Genomic DNA, 23,785 nt, shown 5'->3' on the forward strand with positions numbered 1-23,785 from the left:
CAACAAATTGATACGTGTAATCTTATATGTGCAGAGACAAATGATGTACATATCAAATAAGGATGGATTTTGTTTATAAGTCTACATTACTAATTAACTAAAAAATGCAGATAAAAGTTTTAGAATAAAGTTACACTACTAACCCAGCACATGTTGAATGACGTAATTCCCATATTGGTCTTGAATGAGTTGTTCCGTGTGAGAGTGTAGTTCTTGCAGAACGGGAGCCACCTAGAACACAAATGTAGCAACTAAGTGGATATACACACTGCTAGTCAATCAATTCAATGCTCAAATTGTCCGCACCTAATTAGAAACAAGAGTGAGTGGCTGCTGTGATATGTAATGCTAAATTGTGATTTCAATCCACATATTTAGCTGCGTGTCCATTATCGGTAATAGAAAATGAATACTTTATTTTACGAAATATTCAAAGCATAAAATAATTCACAGAAATGTTGCCGCATCATAAAATGCTATGCATTCCATGGACTGATTTGTCAGCAACGCAAATGTGCTCCAAAAAACAAGAGCAGGGAGACAGTTGCTGACTGATATCAAGGTCTGGAAAGTGTCCTATCTAGAGCATGTGCAAAGAGAAGTTCCAGCTGTTACACTAATCAAAAACGCAAAATAGGGGACAGATCTCCTGGCTTCAGAATATACGAGATTGGGCGGGGATTAGGACGCTCGAGGCGCTGTTTAGAGCTGCCCAAGACAAGGACAACAAGGCGACGTCAGGGGGACCCAACATGACATAAACAGAAGAAGAAGAAACACACAGAATACGTGTTCTCTCATCTTCCGATGGGCAGACATGTGTGAGTCAGTATACCTGCTCGGGCGTGCAGTGCTCCAGGATGCGCTGGATGACCCGGCAGCCGTAGGGGTGCGTGCTGAGCGCGTAGACCTGCCCCTGGAAGGCGTTGATGAGGAACTGCAGCGCGTGCGGCTCCACGCACTCGATGCACTTCTGCACCACGTGGTTCCCGTTCTGGTCCTTGACGCACTTGAGTACGTGCCCGTCCAGCTCGCGCACCACCTCCTGCTGCTGCTCCGGCGGGATGGACTCCAGCGCCTTCTGGATCACGCGGCACCCGTACATCTGCAGCGCCAGCGACAGCACGTGCCCCCGCAACTGCAACGTAACATCCGTGTCATGACCAAAATGTCAACAAATTCAATACAATTACACTCAATTGGAAAAAAGGACGCGGGTGCGAGATATGAGAATTACATCGCAAACACCAATTGAAAATAAATTTGTCTTTAACGTTTCCGGGAGTACGATAATTGATGCCCAACTTTTTCTGGGGGTGGGTTCTTTTTACATGAAAATAAAACTTTTTTTTCACCAAGTCTATGAAAATTATTATGATATATTATAAAAATTATGTAAAAATATTTAAAAAATTAAACTCACTATGTCAAGGTTTTATTTCATGACTAAATTACATACAAATATCTACAGATGTCATTGCTATACAAGTTACATAATGCCAACTGACAGATATACTTTGACGTTCATTAACTTAAAAAGTAAAAAAAAAAAAAAACTAACTTAAAAAGTTCCCTTTTACTAAAATTTGACCAACTTTCATTTACGTCCTTACTCCCAGAAAGGTAACTCTATTCTGCAATTGGTGTCAAATGCTGTATTTTTTTCATTGATTGATTCGGCAGTCGCTTCGTAATATATCTGTCCATTTTTAATATAATTATTTTTCTTGGTAAATACCACTAATTCTTAAAATCTATTCCGATATGGTGTTTGAAAATGAGAATGAATGAATGTATCAAAACGTGTGTCACAATAGATTTTAAGAAATAGTGATATTTACTGACTAAAAAAGCAGTATATTTTACTTAGATTTACAATTTTTAAAAAATCCTCGGGAGTCTTCTTTTAAAAGCCTTCAATCAGGTTTTTATATTTCAAGAATAAAAATTAATTAACAAAATATCAGAGCTTCAACTTGAATTTGCGCTTCATTCACTCACACTCTTTCCCTCGTCAGAGGCAAATCCATTACAATAAACATTGAGTATTATGAACAAAGCGAGGATTGTGTTGTATAAAATTATTGCCTTGTGTTGTTTACACAGGTGTTGTAGCAGTAAGAGGCCAAACACTAATTTATTGTTGGATAATTGTTAGGCATTCTTATTTTTACCAGTTTCTAATTTAAATAATCAATTCACATGTACCATGGTATATGGGTACACGTTCGAAATAAAATTCGTTTTATGTCAACTGCATGACTTCGTATGATTTTTTATATGAAATTATTTATCACAATAGCAGGTGGGATCACTTTCATATAAATATATAGTTGATAAAATAAGGGATTGATTCTTAGAATCCACTGGTTAGTATCTTCTTTTGGCTCAATCCTGTGGATTGGCCTGCAGCAACAATGACACCTCCTTCGCCACTCCGGTCCATTTTACGAAACCCTCTTCAGCTCCTCATACGTTGAACAGCCCATGTCCTTGTACAAGTTGCAAAGATATTCGTTTAGTATATGAACTGGTTATTATTAGCAACATAGATAGGTTACCTTCTGCGCTAGTGTCGTTTTCTGTTCGGGAGTTCCAAACTCGAAGAACTTCTGTATCACATAGTTTCCGAAGACATCCGTCATGAGATTGTAGGCGGCTCCCAGGATCTCGCTGAACACCAGCTGCTTGTCCAGTGCTGTTGCTCTTTCTAATTTCTGTTGTATAAATCTAAAACAAAATTTTAACTATTAGCCTCTTAGCATAAACCCGGAGCAAATGACAAAGGCAAAATGGTAATCTTGGCAGAAAAGCAAATAGATTTAGCTACCAAAACTTCAATTTTTTAATTTTTATATGACTACTCTGCAAAGGATTTATCCGCCTCCGTGGTGCAATGGTCAGCGTGTTTAGCTATCGTGCTGGAGGTCCCGTGTTCAATTCCCAGGAGGGATAAAAATAACTAAGCGATTTTACACTCTAATATTTATTTAATATTACTCTGGACTGGTCCCTAAGCGCAGAAGTGCTCAACCTTCCTTCATGTAAGAAATGATAAAGATAACACTGCGTCAATACGATGCAGTGCCCTATGCACCGTCAGGTGCAGATAATAGTTAGAAGAAGACATAGGATCTGAGTTTACAAGTTCCGAAATAAAGGCTGGCACAAAAAGGCTGATATTTAAAATTTGTATGATAGTTACTCTTAAAGTGATTTTCTTGCATTTTATTGATGTTGCATCTTATTAGAATAGAAGGATGAATACACATATTCTGGACAAAAGCATCGTAATGTACAACGCACGGGAGATAATAGAAATCAGAATAGCGACCAATAGAAAAATAAAATGCATAAAGCTTACCTAGAGCCGTGCTGGTCCTGTGAGAACTCCACGATGTGGTTAGTGAGGTCACGGAGCGACAGGTTGGGGAAGCGGTTGTTCCTGAAGTCCTCCAGCAGCCCCGAGCGGCCGGCCGTTTTCTCTCCGCCGACCACCATCGGCGCCACACCCGCTACAACATCGCTCATCATTACAACGGGTACATAAGGATATACGGTATATTTGAACACCATCCTTCGTGAGCACCTGCCCAGACCAGGCATGGGTAACCATAGACATGAGAGTGAGATGAAAGAAAGCATATGGCTCCTCTGTATACACACATTTACGCTAAATATTGAACCGCTTCATACTTTTAAATGAGTCACGCTCGCGCTAAATGCATTTATCCACTCAACCATACGAATTATTCAATTAATTTTTTGACAAAGAATTAGTACAAAATATTATAGACGTAATTGTAAATTAAATATGCATGAATTGTTATATTTTATTTGAAAAGTGGATAAACTTTGAGCAAAACATTTTAAAAAACCTGATATATTTCTAAACACTTTTTATTTTTAAAAAAACCCCTAGCATTAAGTGGTTAAAGATGATCACATTCAAATTCAGTTTGAAGACATTCAGACATTTTTTTTCCGCAAAAGGCAGGAATCAAACCTGAAATGCCAGTTTTGCAGTCAAGCATCTACCCAACTATGCCACCATGCCTGCCATTTGAATATATTGGCAATCATAATGAAAAAAGAGCCATCTCAAATCATTCAATCAAAGAATGTTATCTACATCATTGGCATGGAATGTTGACATTTGAAACTGTGAATTTAAACAATATTAAAATACAACACAGAATTTTGATTCTAATAATTTATATGAAAATTAAATACATTTTATTTTTGATTGATTTATATTAAAACCTTAACTTTTTTCAATAATGCAAGATTGAGCAACGTTGTCTGCAGTATAGCTTAAACCAGAGTATGAACATATAATAAGTATTTGGAAGAGGCGTGTAAAAAAGTCATCAGGATATTTTAAAGGAAAAAGTAAAGTTTCAACTTTTTTCGGTTGTTGATATAACTAAAAACAGATACTTTTGCTTACCAAAATTCATCAAATTTATATAAAATCATTTAATATATTTTTTAAAGTAGCCATAAATATGTAGTAAGAATCTATTTTGCTTAAAGCAAAGTTCCTCTGGCTCTCGTACGAACTTAATTTTTAGTATAGTGCATTCTCATGATGCCGGCAGAATGTCGCTGCATGCTTGTCCGCATGGCCCTTTGCATTCCTCTCCTAAATACCTAGTATTTAGGAGAGGAATGAGCCGCAAGTAGACTCTAGCCAAATAATAAAGTTAAGTACCTCTGACTCCAGACATGGCCCCGACGCCGCTAAGCTTGCTCAGCAGGGAGGAAGATGACCCAAACATGCCATTTGTCGCCAGACTGCTTACCGCCCTAAAACGAGAACCAATGTATTATACTGAAACGACGCATCACCCTCACACCCCCTGCCTTCATCTCTCCATCTCTATCCACAATTTACACAATTAGTGGTATATGCACCGCGAGATGTGATTATTTCGGTTAGTTGCGTGTGATATTTGTCAATGAATGTATATAATATGTACATTGGAACATTTTTGCACCGTTTTAATTTTACACTTTGCACACGAATCAACAAACTCTACAATGTAAAGGCGGCGGAAAAAAAACATACAAAAATCAAACATAATTTACATAATCACCTGGAAAAATGTACAGAAACTGGTCAATCTTATGTGAAAATTATACAAGAATGGTGATTTGAAAGTGAAGACTGTGAAAGCAATATAATTTGGGTATTTTTATATCTTGTTATGCAGTTAGACAGTCTCAGAGAGTTGATTAGAATGTATCAGTGGAGGTAATTTCACAATCTGCTGCCCTGAGCTCACATTACTTTTACAATGAGTGAACATTTATTTTATGAGCATTATCAGTGTACAATAAAAACAGTAAAAAATAATAGCAGTCATGGATTTCAAATCTTAATCACTAATATATATTTATTTATTAATAAAATAGGATTTCGGCAATCAAACAAAGGATCAATCAATCTTGGGGAAATTCAAACAAAGATTCCTAAAATAAAATTTAAAATTAATTTTATTTACTGACATTATTTATCAATTGATCATTAATTGAACTACTCTATCCAATTGCATGTAAGCCCAAGATTAAGTAAATTGCCATCATAGTTCTACCAGTCGCCAAACCCGGGACCTAATCAGCTGGATGTAGAAAAGGTCTCCCGAGGTTTTGATTTTTGTCTTAGGTATGTAAGACTTATTGCGGAGAGTCGGTGACTATTGTTGCATTATATAAACACTTTTTTTTTTCACAGGGTTTTCATCAACCTCGACCCTAATTAGTGTACTAATTAGGATCGTATACTAATCACAAATAATCGCAAACCCAACTCTGATCTGTGCAATGTTTTTTCAAGTCAGAAAGTAATGAATTATTTAATGTATTCATATGAATATTATGTACCAATCTCCTTGTTAAGGTATAAACTATATGTACATAATTTTCAAATCCTGTCACCAGCGGTCCGCAGGTGTAAAAAAACACCCTTCTGAAATATGTTCCTTATAAATAATTCGTTCTTTTCTGACTATGAAATGAGGCCGGCGCGGAAGGTAAAATACCTTTCCCGTCCTTAAGCATCAATAGACCGAATGTGTTGAAATACATTTCCCGTCCTGAGAGCGCTTGTGCACTACACGGAATTTTACTGTCCGGCAGCCCGGTTTTTTCAAGTAAAAGCGACTACGACAGTTTAGCGTAATCGAGTTCACGCACACCGTGATCCTGCGCCAATTTTAAGAAAGACGGACAAAAGCACAAGCCAATCATCCGTTTTATCGTGCTAACCGGACTGCCGGACAGTAAAATTCCATGTAGTGCACAAGCGCTCTAAGTGGGTTAAAGACGCTTTTAAGCGTTTCCTGCAAACAACGTGTTGATACTGTTCCTGTGGGAGGTGGGGTTTGAACGAGTGGTGGTGGAGTGGTTACACTGACCTGTACTTGGCGGCCTCCGCGCCCGGCGCCGCCGAGACGAGCCGCTGCAGGCCGGCCTGCGCGCCCAGCGGCGGCGACAGCGGCGCGCCGGCGGCCCACTTGCCGCGCGCGTACTCCAGCGCGCCCGGGCTGAAGGCGCCGCCCGCCGCGGCCGCCGCGCGCTCCAGGCTGTCGCGCCGCGCGCCCGCGCCGCCGCCCGCGCCACCGCCCGCGCCTAGCGTCACGCCTGCCACACACCACCGGGTTATACACACTATGTACACTCTACACGGCCGACCAGAGACCAGAGACACACAACGTTCCCGTGCCCTACTACACACCGTCTCGGACGTTCGCCCTTCAGCGGTAGCGATAGAGGGCGTGAAATGACGAGGAGCTCCACAAGCCGCTCTTCGGCGTGACCGTCGCTTTGGGAGGCATCCTGCCCGACATCTTGGCCATGCTCCTGCTCATGATGGTCTTCATGAGTTGGAGAAGGTGCAGTAATATGGCTGCTCCACTTTCCCCTTCTTCAGACTCAGCCGATTGACGACTTTTTTTTTTTATATTTCTTTTGTCTATCATTATCATTTTCATAGCATAATTCACGCGCATAATTCAGTCTGTGTAAGCGCCCTTGAGATAGTATTTTACGAAAATGGCGCTATATAAATTATCCAAAATTATTATTATTATTTCTACGGACACGTTTCCCGTCCAGCACGCTTAAACTCCCGTGGAAATTATATGTTTTTATTTTATTTCGCTCCCACTTCAATTGCCGCTCTTACTAGGATAGTAATAATAATAATCTTGGATGATTTATGTAGCGCCATTTTCGTAAAATACTACCTCAAAGGCGCTAATACAGATATGGATGATGACATGAAAAAGATGATAGATAAAAAAAAATATTTAAAAAAACGTCGTCAATCGGCTGAGTCTGAAGGGGGAAAAGTGGAGCCACCGTATTATTGCGCCTTCTTCTTGGTCTTCATGGTCTTCTTGGGCCAAGGTGTTGGGCAGGACGCCTCCTGAGCGATGGTAGCGCAGGAGAGCAGCTTGTTGGGCTCCAGTCATTGTGGACATTCAATTGCAGATGGCGGGGGTTGATGCCGGTCTTCTTGTTGTGAACAAGGCCACAGAGCACATATTTTACGTAAGTAAATTGGATTATTCATCGTGCGTATCTCTCTGGTCGACTCTTATTTTTCTTGCTTATTTAGTAACAACTCAACACACTTCATTTTAAATATTTTTTTTCAAAATTTTGTTTTTCATATTGCAGTTTAAAAAGAAAACAAATGTCTTTGCCCTGTCGATACCAAGTGAGAAAAATGAGCATTACGAAATAAAAAATAAAAAAACTTTGTATACATTTCGTTTCTTCAAGAAATTAACAAACCAATTTTGAGTATTTTTTTTTCGTAATTCTCAACAGTTACAAGTCAAGCAACGGCTTTTTCGACTTCATAAACAATATTAGTTGAAATTTTTGATAATAAAATCGGCAAACATCTTGAGCTCGATTTCTTTTATCATCATTTCGTCATTCGACGCCGACGTCGAACGAAAAACTCGCGACTTCCTTTGACAAATGCCGACGCTCAATGGAATTAAACTTGACCGCTGGTAAAGCGTCATATTTACGAATCAAAATTACTTATTTTTTTTACTTTCAAAAAAAAATTTGCTCGTGTAATAGTTTGTAAGCAAGAAGTGCATGATCGGCGATCTGATAATATGAAACACAAACATGGTAATAACAGAGAAAAACACTTGTATTCATTTTAATCAACTCACATCGTGAATGAAAAGCAATATAAAGAAAAATGTCAAACAATATAGCATATTTAAATATTTAACGTAGGTACATTTGTATTTAAACTAAAGACTTGCTTTATCTACATTTAACAAGAATATGTACAAATGGAATGATTAGCTGTGTTAAAACTTTTCGGACATACTATATTATAAAGGTCCGTTATTCTATGTAATATGTACTTCAATCAGGTAAAACTTGGCGATTCTAAATAACCAGGAAAAGTACACAAACTGAGAATTGGTATTAGTAGATGATTTATCGTACAGATGAGGGACGGGAGGCGGAGTAGGTGGAAAGAAGCTCGACTAAATATTTTACCCGTAAAATACACTCAAGTAGGTAATATTAAAATTGAACCCTTAATAAGGTAGAGACTGCTTATAATTATGTAATTTTAATACGTAATCGATATTTGAAGCTCTGACTTTGTACTTGGAAATGTATTAAAGAGAAAAAAAATCGGAATGCAAAATGTAAGGTTAGAAAAAACTGTCCATGCCTCGAATCAAATCTGGAGGAATATTGACGATGATCAAGTGTAAAATGTGAGAGATCGAATCTAGAATGTTAGATTCATCGCCCGTCACTTCTAAGGGTTAGGAGACACGAGATGACAATTAAAAGTATAATATAACAGAAACAATGGAGGAAGCTTATTTATTTTCATATTATTTTTTTACATCTCATCAAAGATGAAGAAGAATATGGAAGTCTGGGCATTTACGGGGCTGACAACCGTCATAGGCTGGTTTAAGTGATCACTTTACATACGTGTAACATTCACCAATTCTACCCATTATTGACAACCACACTACTCAAATTCTTGGAAGTTCTATATATATGAAACAATTTTGAAACATTATTCTTGAATCACTAGAACTTCACTACAGACATCTATTGGTGAGATGAAAAGAACCTTTTTATTGAGCAGAAACTCTTATTAGTATGTGAGGTCCGAATCCTGGATTATAATCACATACATGAGAAACGCCAGAAAATACCATTTTCATTTTTATTATTTACTTATTTATTGGAGTCAGTAGTTAGATACAAATTTACGCGCCTTGGCGAGCAACAAGCTGACCGGGCTCGTGCCTACCATTTAATTTGGTAGGATGCACGTCCCTACGATTATAATGCTTCTTATTCTACTTTATATGGACGATAAAGGTGCTTGACTGGAAGTCTATAACAGGGCGCAGAAGCGTGGGTAGGCCCCATACAAGATGGTCCTAAACATTAAAAAAAGTGGCGGGCCTGAACTGAAAAGAGTCGCGTCCAACAGACAACTGCAGAAGTCCAAGAGGGAGGTATTTGTTCAAGATACTAATTGATGAAAAACATTCAAACCATTTGTATTGCACTGTATTTCATTTGTTGCAATATTTTTTTCATTGTTTGTGAACCATAAATAAATAAAAATAAAAATAAAATACTGAACACAAGAAGAAGGCAGTGAGTATGTAGTCAGTAAGTATGTATTCTACTTTCAAATTAAGATCATGTTGACCGATTTTGTTTATATCTAGTCAATATTCGAGTGGAAAGGTTAGCGAGCTTCTTCCCCGGGGTATAAGGTTAGGTTAGGTTAGAGACAACAGACCTGATAGCGGAGCGGCGGGACTGCCGGCGTGGCCGAGGGTCGCGAAGGCCGCGGGAAACAGCCCCGAGGACTGCGACACACCTGCCCCGCGAGCGACAGCGGTTAGTGGGACACGTCGCACACCACCTCCCAGTGGACCACCACAACCACCCAACTGACCACTTTACAAGGCTGTCGTCTGAGTCCGATTCAGCCCTTCAACTACTAGTCGATAGTCGATTCGACCAGCAACCATACGCTGCCAACCACTGTCAAGTGGTCGGAGTTAGATATAGGCGATTAAAATAATAAACCCAATAAAATAACTGACTTAATTATTTATGCATTAAATGTTAAATTAAACACTGATTTTTTTAGTCTACTAAGTTCTATTTTATTGTTAAAAAATACATAAAAATCAATTTGGTGACAATTCGTTTCAAAATGCCATAACTAGGCGAAACAATTGTCACAACATTGATTTTTATGTGTTTTTTTTATTTTTAACATTAAAATACAACTTAGTTGACTCAACAAATCAGTGTATGATTTAAAATTTAATACATAAATTAGAATGGAGTTCTATAAATTAAACGCCAAATCTATAAATGACTTTATTTTTTTAAAAATTAAACTTAATTATTAATTATTTTTTTAATTCGATAATTTAAAGTTAATTCACGCCAATCAGTCCACAAATTGGGTTGCGTATTGTATATTTCTAGTTCCAAATATATTTGACATCGAAAACTGGAGGTGAAAAGAAATATAAACCGAGAAAATGTAACGAATATCATTCCAATCGAGTAACCAAAAAGTTACCCGGCAGTCACATCTCTATTTGGAATGGACATATAGGACAAAGCCGTCTAGATGATCATGGCGTATTTTTTAATGTTTTATAAATAGAGTAGCGTCTAGAAATGTGGTTTTGGTGGAACACTTCGGAGGTGGTGCGACCAGAGCAATATGCACAGGTTAGGTGGCAAATCTCAAACGTTACGTCATATAACACAGATCAGTCATCAGTGATCCTTTGCGATAGAGTAACATTTTGTTACACGGTAATAAAAGACTTAAGGATGACGTTCACTGGTCCATTTGAAAAAAAGCCGTTCAAAAACGTCTCTTATTCAAATATAACGCAGCAGTTCATTATGTACGCGACATTTGAGATTCGCCGTGGTATGAAAAATATTACAATGAGATCTTAGTATAAGCGAATGATGATACGCAATAAAGATTGTGATTATGAGAATCCTTGACAGCTGGCTGGGGACAACCCGTGTACGATGCGTGTATATATATATATTTATACATCGCCACTAAAAAAGTACAATGAAATCTGTTGTGTCCGCTACTATCTTCCAAGATTTGTCACTTATGACTCGAGAAAAGAAGCTATTTCACATGCCAAGATAATAATAAACACAATATTTATATACAAAATTATACACCTTAACGATAAACCTAAATATTGATACATTACAATAATTTTATACAAGCATTACAGAATGTTATTATCACCACTGAATAAATTATTAAATAATAAGAATAATTTTTTCATTTTCGTAAAATACCATTGTGATTGAATTGGGGAAAAGAAGATGTTGGAAATGATTTAGCAAACTAATGCGTTTTTTGTTTTTTTCTAAAGATCATCTCACTCTTACTATTTCTAACTACTGGTGGAAGAACATTCCACGCCATCGGTCCGGCAACAGCAAAAGTACACTCGACAAATTTAGTGCGCTAGTTGCGACCTGGTAAAATCATTTTGCCCATAGCAGTTGTTGTATCCGATCGAAGCGTAAGACGTCTATCAACCAATTTGCCTGGAATACACAGCTCTTTTAGATACTCTGCAGCCATAGTATGTATTGATTTAACCACGAGTAGACAGAGTTTATACTCGACTCTTTCGGGAAAGCGTGACCAGTGCAGTTGAATTACGACTGAATTTAGATGTATAATAAAATAACTATGTATTTTTTTCCACATGAATTTTAATTTCAACATCCTGATGACGTCGGTTACGACGAAACCCGGTTGCTAGTCAAATGAAATTAATGTGGAAAAAAAAATTCTTCTCCGTCTTATTCCTCATTGCTGAGGGTTGTGACCCTTGCAGAAGCAATGACTCTTCTTCAGTTATCCCCTGACTGCGCTGCACGTAGCGCTCCAACCACTGAGGTGCCATAATTATTATGCAAAAATTACACAGTTGTTATTTTATTATATAAAATGCAGTTCCACCAAGAAATGTCAGTACAAAACTTGAATTTAGATGCGACTGAATTTTGAAAGTTAGGAGATAAACAGTGTATTTGACTACCAATGACCCCCCGCCCCCGGAAGGGGGTCGCAGGTGTTGCGAGTGCTGATAATGATAAAGGTACGGGTGAAGTTTTCCGGGCGAGCGGCGAAAAGTTTGGGCGAGCCGGCCGCTTCATCAGTCAGCGAGAGTTTAGAGCAGCAGCGGCCGGCTCATTAAAATCAACAAATAAATTACGGAGCTCGAATAAAAACAACGAGGAAAATATACTTCCGAAAGAAAAACTCGGCCGGATGTTGCTTTACAAGTTTGGAAGAACTCTACGCCCGCCAGTGCAGGCGGCGGCCGCGTTAACGCTATTTATTCTCTTTTGAAAGAGATTTTATTTCGCGTTCAACTAAAATCTCGATGCATTAAGAAGATGGCAATTAGAAGAATCTAACATGATCTGAAGTGAGATTATTTCGTGGGAATACATTGATTTTTATAAGTACGAGATGATTTTTTGAATTGCATTTTTTTTCTTCATCTGTATACATTTATTTAAAAAGTTTATAAACGTACTTAAAATATTTTTTTGCAGAAGCCACCAAGCCACTTAGTGTGTCTTGTCGGTGGAGTTTTTTTTACATTTTTTTTATTTATTTTTTTATCTATTTTCATCTAATATACAAACAAAAAAGAAAGATAAATAAAAAATATTTCATAATTTTCATGGAATTAACTTGATTTACCCATTCCTTTATTTTGCCTTTTTATTAAAAGGATCATGAAAGAAGCAAAATCATCATCACACACAAAAAGATAAAAGAATATTCCAATTTGAATCAGGCAGTAGATAAAGGGGGAATTCTCAAAATTCAAATCAAAACTCCACGCAAGAGGTCGGTCGTACCTTCACGCGCGATTAAAAAAAATATGTATTAGATTTTGACTTTTTTTTAGAAAATACACTGTTACAATTATTTTTTTACACCCTTACCTTTCAAAAACTCCTTTCTTTAAAAAAACTTTATATTTACTTCGAAGAAAAACTTATTTTTTCAATACAGAAACGATGTTTAAAAAAAAAATTCAATTACGTCAAATGTTACCAGGGTTTAAAGAAAATAAAGTTGCTATTTAACGTAAGAAGGCCCTTAATATCGCTTCAAAGATGCGTCAAATGGAGTGGCGATGACTCGGTTTAGTTTTACACGATATTATCAGTAGTAAGTGGAGAGCTCTATATCTAGAAGTTCCTTTGTTTCTCTCCTTGCGGCGACGGAAGAAGGGGAAATGAAGGGAAAATAGTTCCAGAGGGCCGACGCAAATGGAAGACGAATACGGAATTAATTTCGGGAAAGGAGAAAATAATCAACGGGCCAATTTTCAAGTAGTCCGGAATTAAAACGCCATTTTCTCGGTGGGCGGATCCCAACGGCGGGGGCGGCGGGCCCCGCCCACCCGCTCACCCCGCGGGGTGGCGCTCGGAATTAGGGAAAATCAAACATAAGGAGTCGTAATGCGAAAAGCTGTGGACAGAAGCGCTTTCCGAACCTTATTCAACAAGTCCTCACCCCCTCCCCGAGTTGACACTTTCTCTCCGCGATATTGTCACTCTTCGTATCTTAATATTTTATTTTATTTGGAAATTTTACAGAACAGTTACATGAAAACATTTACAATAATGAGTATCTGTAACATTCCATTTACAAAATTTCACATATCGCTCACTCCTTTCAAGAACGTCATAAATCAAAAATCGTCAATTTTCAGTTGTGCATATTATCGGAATGCCCAGAAAATGTACTATATCCCCCAGCAAAAGAGGCATATTTTAATTTAACATTTACCCGCTACAGGGAAGAAAGTGTTGTTTTTGCATTTTGAAGAAAAGGTATTGTTTAATTATTTTTTTAAATATACATATATTTTTCAAATGGAGAAAAAACCTTCATGTTTTACCTAAAAAGATCCGTTGCACAGTAAAAAGTTTGATAAGTGGCTTGATATTTATTTTTAATACATTGTATTATATTTTTAAACTTTAAAAACGTTATGTAAAAATTGGGATACACCATGATATAAATATCGACTTACTACGTACGCGATCGCAGTGCTGACAATGTCGAGTAGCACTAGTCAAAATTCCCATATTCATCGTTGACCAATTTTGATGAAGGATAAATATAGGAACCTTGTTTAGAGTTTGTTCTACTCGTGGGAAGCGCTAGGGTGTCAGTTGTCCTGGTGATCCGACCGGGAACTCGAAAACTTATACGTTCCAGTAATTCCGGCGAATCAGTGTATGAGTTTAATAATCTATAAAAGAAGATCACATCTGCTGATTTTCTGCGATCATATTTAATATTTAAATATTTCGAGTGTGACGTAGAATAATGTGGAAATCGACTATATATAGTCGATTCCCGCGAAGATTCCTGGTGATAATTCAGGAGGGGAAGGTTACAAGGTACCGAGTGTACAGCGAGCCAAAACTAATTTAAATTCCGTGTGGAACCTCCTGCACAGCAAAGATCGTTAATCCGTCATTACGGCATGTGTGTACACTTATTTATATGTTATCCCAGGTCCGTGGGAAGGGAGGCGGTACGTTGGCGTCGGGCGGAAGGGAAAGGTCCCATCGCCACTTTCCCATTAAATGCCCGCATTCAGAAGACAATATTTGAATGATATTTTCAGTATTGCTATTCCTTTATCGTTCGGTGATATACGTACAGGTGTGAGGTTTTTTTCCTAAACAAACTCGCCCGGACGATTTTCCAACTGGGTGATTGCCGTGAAGATCAAATAGTATCGCGTAACATCGACAGTCAGTGATCCGTTTATATTTGTCATTAAAAACCAAAAATCGTATAATGATCGATAAATATTTTTAAAGTAATTTTGCTAATTTTTATTTTTCCATAATGATCCGCTTTTAATTGAATCCGCGTATATAAGTAGAGAATCCTGCGAGGTAAACTTTATTAAAAAAATATATATTAAACTCACCTCACACATTGTAAGTCGACATTGATTTCGTGGAGTGTACCTTCCTAATTTGTCTTTGACTTGAGATTTGACCTTTCCCCCTTTTATACCTCCCGTCCTTCTTACTTCTTCTTATTTTTACAAATGCGAAATTTTACGATTGGAACAGCACAAGCACTTGTTTAGTAATACTCGTACATATGAGTATAACAAGATTCAACTGTTCCGTTAAATATCTAAATAAATAAGAACTAACAATAAATATGAGAGTCGAACACTGCGATATGTCGTTCCGAACATTTTTAATTTGTTGCCGACGGATGTTAGAGGTCAAAATAAAATATGGAACAAAGGCAAAATAAAGGAATGGGTAAATGATCAAGAGTTCATTTTTTGAAAATTGTAAAATGTTAATATTCTTAATTTTTCTCTCTTTTTTGTGTGTATATTAGGTTAAAATCGTTAAAAACAATAAAAAAATGTATTAAAAAAGGACTCCACCGACAAGACACACTAGGTGGCTTGGTGGGACTCTGCAAAAAAATTGTTCTAAATATGTAAAAATTGTGATTTAAATAAATGTAAGTATACAAAAAAATACAAAAAAAAAATCATAAAAATCGTGAGAAAAAAAAAACATGATGGTTATTTGGAAGAAACGATAGTAGAAAGGAGAGTAAAAAAACAGATGGGAGAGGAGAGTTTGAACAATCTTGTACGGTTATACTATTACAATCCGCAATCTACAGTGTAGTGGAACAGGAGACAAGAGACAAGACGTGTAGAATGGAGACCGAGGGAGCAAACAGCGAGCAGCGTGAGGTCAAGTGCGCAAGGGAGGGAGGGGCGGGGAGAAACAAATTAGATTTCCCTCCTCGAGAAGATGAAGTGTGGAAACTGCGAGAGTGGCGGAGGCTGATAATAGCGCCGATGGGATCACAACAGGGCGACCAAAACGGGGATAATTCATATACAAAGATCGACATAACGCAATACGTTCGCCCTCGACCAAAATAATATATGCAAATACAACACACCAACAAAAAACACGCTTCGGTTTCATTATAAATATTAATAAAATATTATAAATAAAAAGGAAAAACCCGCAAAGCCTCTACTTTCAGAGGCTTATTTTCAGGTAGGATAGTAAGGATCTTCTTCAAACCCTTATCCGCACCCCAATGGTGCATAGGGCACTGCATCATATAAACGCGGTGTTATCTTGACCGTTAACACATGAAGGAAAGGTGAGCAGTCCTCCGCTTCAGGGTCATGTTGAATAAATATTAGAGTGAAAAAATCCATTATATTTATTTGCCCCCCCCCCTGGGAATCGAACCCGAGACCTCCTGAGCGGTAACCGAGCATGCTGACAATTACACAACAACAAAAATGTGAAAAACAACAATTGAAAATGAATATTTCACAGAAAATATAAAATATTTCATTATTTGATTCGACAGTCACTTTGTGGTAAAAATCTATCCATTTTTAATTTATGTTTTACTTAGTTAATACCAATATTTGTAAGAAATAGTGGTATTTACTGCGTAAAACTTACATTAAAAATAAAATATTTCATTGAAAATCGTTAAACGTCCAAATCCCATCGATGTTATTTTAGTTTCCAAGTGGGCGGCGATACGTTATGCGCAGGTATTAACAAAGCGATAACGGTGTTATTTTTAAATTCTAATTTGAGTTTTTGTTAGGGACGAAAAAAAACACGAAATTCTTCCGCCATCCCGTCTCGTTAATCATAATGACAGATCTGTGCCGTATATTAAACCGCGGCATTCACCGACTTCAGCGCGGCTTGACAAACTGCTACCATTTTATCACTTGACCGATGATGATAATAATATAAATGCGAAAAGTCCGGAATGATACACCAGCTAAGGTGTTATGGCCTAATTGATGGGTCTAAGAGTATAAAAACATTTTTTTTCTTTAAGCATGCTGCTTACCTTGTGTTGTTTTTTTTATTTATTTCTAATTACTGTACCTTATATTTCTTTCAATTTTACATTTTGCACTGTGTTTTCTTATTTGTTTTTCAAACTATCTGTTGTCTTGTTAACCTTAATTTATTTTTATTTGTTTTCAACTGGTCTGGGTGTTCGTGTATTTTTCACATTTACCTTCCCTATCCTTACTATCCTACCTGCAGACAAGCATCTAAAAAAAATCCCATGTCCCAAAGTGTGTAATGGAAATTACTAATCGGGAATATTATCTATGCGACTTATGTAATACTACTGACATCACGCTGTTTCCCCGCATGGGTAGCCAGAGAGTATGGAACGCCACACTCTTTTGACACAGATTTTTATTCAGGAAACAGGTTTTGCAGGTATTTCCGAATTTCAAATAATATTATTTTTTATAAAAAAAGAGAGATTCAAAACTGATCGGCGAATCACCATAATATTTTATTCAAATTGACTGAATAACTGAAGATATAGTCTTGGGAGAAAGAAAGCAGTGTATTCTTTCGAAACATCGAAGGTCACAAAGCTTCCAAAGAGGGTCGAAACGATCAAAAGGTGTAAAACGAGTCAAATTAAAATTGATCGGCAGCCCTGGAAGGGGTAAATTGGTCCGCGAGCGGCAACACTCGTCCGAAACGGGCGCCATAACAGAGTAATGGAGTGTGCCGGGAGGGCGGGGGGAGGGCGCGGCTCTCCTTATTGCCGCACTAATTGTTTGTGTACCGAGTGTTTAGATTTGTCTGCCGGCTCGAGGGCCCGACGCCGGGGAATCGAAAATGAAATTGTGTTAAAATGTGACGAAGAACAAATTGTGTTTCGCGTAATGCGATTTCAAGAGTCAAAACGGTCCTCGGAATTCAGCGGCCACCTGTATCGCGTCACTCAGTACACAAAAGCGGAATGAATTTCTGAATTGAATCGTAAGCGTTCGGGAATTTCGCTAGGCCAGGTATTTTATCTTCCAGCGGCCACAAACCATTCGGAATGACTCGAACTGGAACACTATTAAAATGACGTATTTAAATATTTATAAATAAACTTAAATCGCGAGTTTTTTTTTTAAACCGCGAGTTTATGGAAGCACCTCATTGACAGTAAAAAAATTCATAACTCTTGCTATGTCACTCACGATTGACAAATACTAATTCATAAGAGTCTCCTAAATTGTATTTTAATGTTACAAACATATAAAATTGTATGTCTATATAAGGACCACCAGTCCATTTAATCTTCACATTATTTTGAAAATGCTATAACAAGGCGAAACAATTGTCACAAATTCGATTTTTATGTGTTTTTAACAATTGAATACAATTTAGTAGACTCTTACACGTAAGTGTTCGATTTAAACATTTTATATATAAATCAAAAGAGTTCTCAAAATGAAACGCCAAATAAACAAATAAATAAATAAAATTTACAATAACGAATAATTCGATTGGCGAAAATCAAGTCTAAACTAATTACCACCTCATTAAAAATCTAAAATTTCTTTTTCTAAAACACTATTTACGTTGGCAATTTATTTTATTTTGCCGGCAAAAGAAAGTGGATTCGGAAGATGAGAGCGCTTAAAAGAAGAAATTAACAGATGGTTAGAATCTACGGTTCGCGAGGCGAAACCACTCGACGGACCATTAAACGAGTCGAGTGTTCAAGCTGTCATGAGCCTCTTAGGAAGAATAAAGGAAAGCGCATGCACGGTGCAGTGCACTAGCGGATATAGTGAATCTATCGACGAGAGGCCGAAATAGTCTCGGATTTGCGTATATTAGCGGGCAGTATGTCCGAAGATAGATGAACAAAAAAGGTGCTTGACTGGAGGCCTAAAACAGGCGAGACTAGACCCCAGACAAGATGGTCCGATGACATTAGGAATGTCGCGGCCCTGCACTGGATGAGAGTCGCGTCCAACAGAGAACTGCGGAAGTCCAAAAGGGTGACCTTTATTCAACACTAAACACAAGAAGAAGGTGAGTAAAGTAAGCGCGCAGGAATTAACGCAGGTCGTAAAAGTGAGTAGTTCGTGGTGAGCCTCCAGGTAACGCGAACTAAACAAACAACGGCAACGTTACTACAATTAAGAGCTAACACATGTGTAAGCGGCGAACTCATCATGCTCAACGGGTACTTAAGGTGGATAGGAACAACAAAGGAACGGAAAATAGGAACAACAAAGAACGGAAAATGATCTAAATATGTCTGCCGCTGCCACCTTCTCGGGAAACTACGGCTACACTTTCCTCGGGAGTAACCTAATTCGATTAAAATAAAAACAACTAACGAAGAACACATCTCGGTTTCAGTTAGCCAATGCTGATTTTAGATCGTTTCTAAACAACTCGAGTCCCATTCGAATTATATTATTTTGTTCCGTACTCTAAATCCTCTAAATAAAAAGAGGCCGCGAAAAAATACGCGAGCTGATGAGAGATGCGGGGAAAATGGAATAAAACAAATATGTGACCGCGGAATACTGTCAACCCCTTAATTAATAAATACAAAGCCGGTCAGGGGTGTAATTGAGAACTCGATTACCATCTAGACTAGAGTACTGCGGAATACGAAACAACGGGGAAAAAAGTTCAAACAAATCGTGAAACATTCGGCCAAATTGAGAGGCTTGCAAACAAACTTGATAATTTGACATTTTAAAATATATATCCGAAGTATGACCATTTTGACGCATTTCATGAGGAAAAAAAAAAGTAATTATCGTGCCGATGACACAGGCACTTAAGACTAAAATCGTGAAGGACGCAATGACAGATCTAATCACTCCTTACGAAACGAGTGATGCAAACAGAAATAAATATTCATAAGAGGTCTAGATATTCTCAAGATCCACTCGGCGTGTACGAGAATGGCTTCATTAATGTACACTCGAGATTATATACCTCGGTATTATGTAAATAATAATTACATACGCGACATAAAAAGCGGGTGGGCGGATCGCAATACTAAACATGTAGTACACGACTATCGCGAATTCCTTCATCGCTAATGACCACTAATAATAATACGCGGCCTAACGACGGATCAAATAGCCGAAACGCTGCTGCAGACGTAGGAACAACAAGTTCACCAGAACATTAGACCGTGATTTATGGGGGAATGTAAGGAAGCGAAAGGAGAGAGAACATTATTTGAATAATGGGTGCGAGCACTCGCTGAGCAGGTAGCCGCGAATTGCTAACTGTTTGATGGGAAATTTAGGTGTCGGAACAATCAACGGAGAGCGTGATGAATGGGCATAATTGGGGAATCAATCTTGTTCCGACACAGACGAGCTCATACGGGACCGTACAACACACGACGCCGACGTCGCGCGAAGGTATGCACAAACTACTTAACACCCTAACGACCGGTCCCGCGTTATCGCGGGTTTATAAAAAGTCGAACTCAATGACATCTATTAAGTAAATCAAGACATTTGTTCATTCGAAAATAAATTCACGCTACTAAAAAAGGTCCGTGTCATGGCTACGAATTGATTTCATGAACGTTTTCAACTCATTTCTAAAATTTTACTTAGATTCGGCCCTTTTCAAATATTATCTTGAGTATCTGTGATATTTTTTATGGTCCGACCAAATTTGTTTGGATATTTTTTCATAAGATCCTAGTGATATTGAGAGAAGTGAATTCGATAGTGATCCCGACAGTGGTTCTGGAATAATTAGAGATGCTATGGTTTTGAGTGATTCTGAAGATGATTTAAGGGGGATGTTAATGATAAGGACCGATCGGACACCGACACTCCACGAAACAATCAGAGCTTTTGTGGGAACTCCAGGAGAAAAAAAAATCCAGAAAACTACAGAAAATGTAGATGGTTCTGCCTCTATGTTTATTACAGATGATTTTTTGACAAAATTGCCGATGCGTGTGGTTATAGGCGTATATCTAATACATGTACATGCGGTCGTCAAGGTGTTAAGAGAGAATGTAGGCTAATAGCGTTAGATATATTCGGAAGAGTTTATTGTTACCAATAGAGTGTAATGAGTAGAAATTGGTGCGAGATCTACCAATACAAAGTTCCGATGCGCTGTTGAAGTAAGCTGACTTAATGAAAGTTTAGCGGCGGTAAACGGCCGAGGCGACCTTTGGAATAAACAAGGCGAACGGCGGAATGTTTCATCTGGGCCAGATGTTTGTCGCAAACACAGTCCGGCGAGGTGAGGGCAATAAAGTGGAAATTTAATTTAACAAGTGTCCCCAGTCAGGTCAACAGTTGGTCGTGGACCGTGCACCGTGGCCCGTGGCCCGTGGCCCCACCCCTGGCGGCTTATTCCGAAAGCGGGCTTGAAAACTTTCGCCTCAAACATACACTTGTTTTAGAGTAAAACTTGAATTTACTATTAAACTTCACTTCATCATTCTGACCGATGAACGTTCCCCTTTGGGTTTTATCGAGTAAAGAGCATTTATTTAATAAGGGTATTTTCATACGTTCGCCTAAACTTTTAATTAGTATTTTCGAATAAAATACCGATTTTAATTTAATTGAAATATTTTAATTCTGGTACTCTAGTGCCTATTTACTGAATAAACTATTATGCGACCCCGAGTATCCTAGTCATTACAATTATTATCCATTGCTCTTATTATTATTGCAATTATCTGCAATTATTATTTAAAATTATTCCTTCCCTTCCTTTCCCATATAAATAATATCCTTCACATTCAGTTCCTTCACTTACGTCAACTACATCCCACGAACTATTTGAGTGCGGTTTATTAATAAACGAAACCCGAAGATAGCGCGGTTTCAAAGTTAGGTGCGTTTATAACATCTGTGACTCGGCGAGTTACGAGCTGCGTACTACGATTTCCATACAAATATGAACTGGGGTCTTTTGGTACCCCGCTTCGGATAACGTGTAATTTTTGGATGATCAGTACGGGAAAGGTTAACAAGTGTTCACTAATATAATATAATACAATGCAATACTAACTTAATCAGTGGTGATAATAATAGAATAAAATATTGTAAATTTTTGGTTAATCTATGATAAAATTATGAATTAGTGACAAATCATTATTTTAATAATCGAAAATTCAACGAGGAAAGACAATTTAAATAATATCAACATAAAACTACTTTTATAGTTAGAGATATCTACAATAGTATGTATCTACCTAGAATGGTAGATAAACCTCTCACACATTAAAAAAAATGCGTGGAAGTAACATTACAAACATAACAACAGAATAAGGCATTTCTAAATAAAACTAACAATATACAGCGAATAAACTTTTGTACATATTGCTGAAATCCGAACGAAAGCCAGATGTACTCGTATGTGTCTGCCAATTCGGAGAACCAGTGCAATATTACGTACGTAATATGCGCAAAGGTTATCTCCGTTCACGGGTAGCCAATTAAATGCAAGCGAGGTTCTCAGAAACAGAACATATGTATTTTTATATTAATAAAAAATATATATTAGCACGTAGAAGCATACCGCTCACTAATTGGCAATAGCGATAATTACGGTGATAATCGTTTTCGATTATAATCGAAAACGAGCTTACTGACTGACAGTATTACAGGAGACCAACGAATGTGGTACTATTTTTGCTGTTGCGAGATATCCCGATTGAACAAAAAAATGTTAATAACAAAATAATAATAATTTTATTGATTATTTCAAAACAAGTACTGATGAGACATTTTTGAAGGAATTCAATTTCAATGGTTCTTATTTGTAACTATTGTGGAGTGAGTACACTTCCGTTTGTTCATGACCAGTCTTGAGACACCCGTCACCGAGTGTTTTCACGTTTATTTGCGCAATAGCAGAAATGCCTTATGGTGAAAAAATGTGACAAGACATTTTTAATAGAATTCCATTCTAATGTTTTTTATTTGTAACTGTTTTTTTTTTATTTATTTTTTACTAAATTTATTTGGCCCGGTTCTAGGATGTTTCTGCCAGTGTCGAGTATTTTTTTTGTTTAAAAACAAAATGATAATGGAAAATAATGATAACAATTAATACAAAATTTAGCTTTATGATTTTAGAAATTATGACCGTCGAATGATAAAAAAATAGTGTACATCTAGCTCGTTCATGACGCCCAGATCGCGTATATTCGCACAGTACTAGAAATGCCTTATAGAGTGCGTTGCGGGTATAGGGATTTAGGGGTATAGTGTGCGCGTGCAGTGCTCACCGGCGAGCTGGGGCTGGGGCTGCGCCGCCTGCGCGGACTGCGCGGCCGCGAAGGGGCGCGCCGCGGCGCCGCCGGCCGCCAGCACGGGCGCGGGGGACACCAGCCGCAGCGGGGTCGCGTTCCGCCCGCCCATCACCAGCGAGTTGGGGTCGTACGGGTACGGGATCACGAACTGGCCCTGGCCCTAAGAGAGAAACAGTGTGCCGATTAGTAACAAAATATTTACAACTGAGCACAAATCTGCGTCACTCCACTTAGGAGCTATTCGTACATTTTGACTTCTCAACATAGATGAAGAAGAATGTGTAAGTTTGGGTATTTACAGAGTTTATGACCTGGTCAGTGACTATAGGCTGGTCATGAATAAATATGAAGCTTCATAGATTTATGATATATGTATGATAAGATTTAAGTTTTGTACTGACATTTCATGGTGGAACTGCATTTTATAGAATAAAAAAACAACTTGGTAATTTTTTCCACCCGTTACCTCTAGAACGGTAGCCGAGCGTGCTGACCATTACACTACGGAGGCGGAGGCGGGTTCGATTCCCA

At 37.9% G+C, this 23,785-nt stretch overlaps 1 protein-coding gene across 15 annotated transcripts in view; it reads right to left on the reverse strand.

Moving 5' to 3' along the window:
• The window catches only part of pum (pumilio), a 366,079-nt gene that overhangs the window by 3,596 nt on the left and 338,698 nt on the right, over positions 1-23,785 (reverse strand). For 10 of the 15 annotated variants that reach the window (XM_088263060.1, XM_088263058.1, XM_088263054.1 and 7 more), the window contains 8 exons: positions 23,231-23,414; positions 9,827-9,907; positions 6,420-6,645; positions 4,715-4,809; positions 3,365-3,515; positions 2,562-2,730; positions 836-1,138; positions 144-231 (listed from right to left, as the gene is read on the reverse strand). In XM_088263060.1, the coding sequence (XP_088119186.1) occupies positions 144-231; positions 836-1,138; positions 2,562-2,730; positions 3,365-3,515; positions 4,715-4,809; positions 6,420-6,645; positions 9,827-9,907; positions 23,231-23,414 (1,297 nt within the window). The remainder of the gene's footprint in view (positions 1-143; positions 232-835; positions 1,139-2,561; positions 2,731-3,364; positions 3,516-4,714; positions 4,810-6,419; positions 6,646-9,826; positions 9,908-23,230; positions 23,415-23,785) is intronic. The other 5 variants (XM_088263057.1, XM_088263050.1, XM_088263064.1 and 2 more) reach the window with 3 other exon arrangements.

The sequence above is a fragment of the Brachycentrus maculatus genome, unplaced genomic scaffold (genome assembly GCF_059751285.1).
Source record: "Brachycentrus maculatus isolate JH-2025_06_01 unplaced genomic scaffold, ASM5975128v1 h1tg000196l, whole genome shotgun sequence".
Taxonomy (NCBI): Eukaryota; Metazoa; Arthropoda; class Insecta; order Trichoptera; family Brachycentridae; genus Brachycentrus; species Brachycentrus maculatus.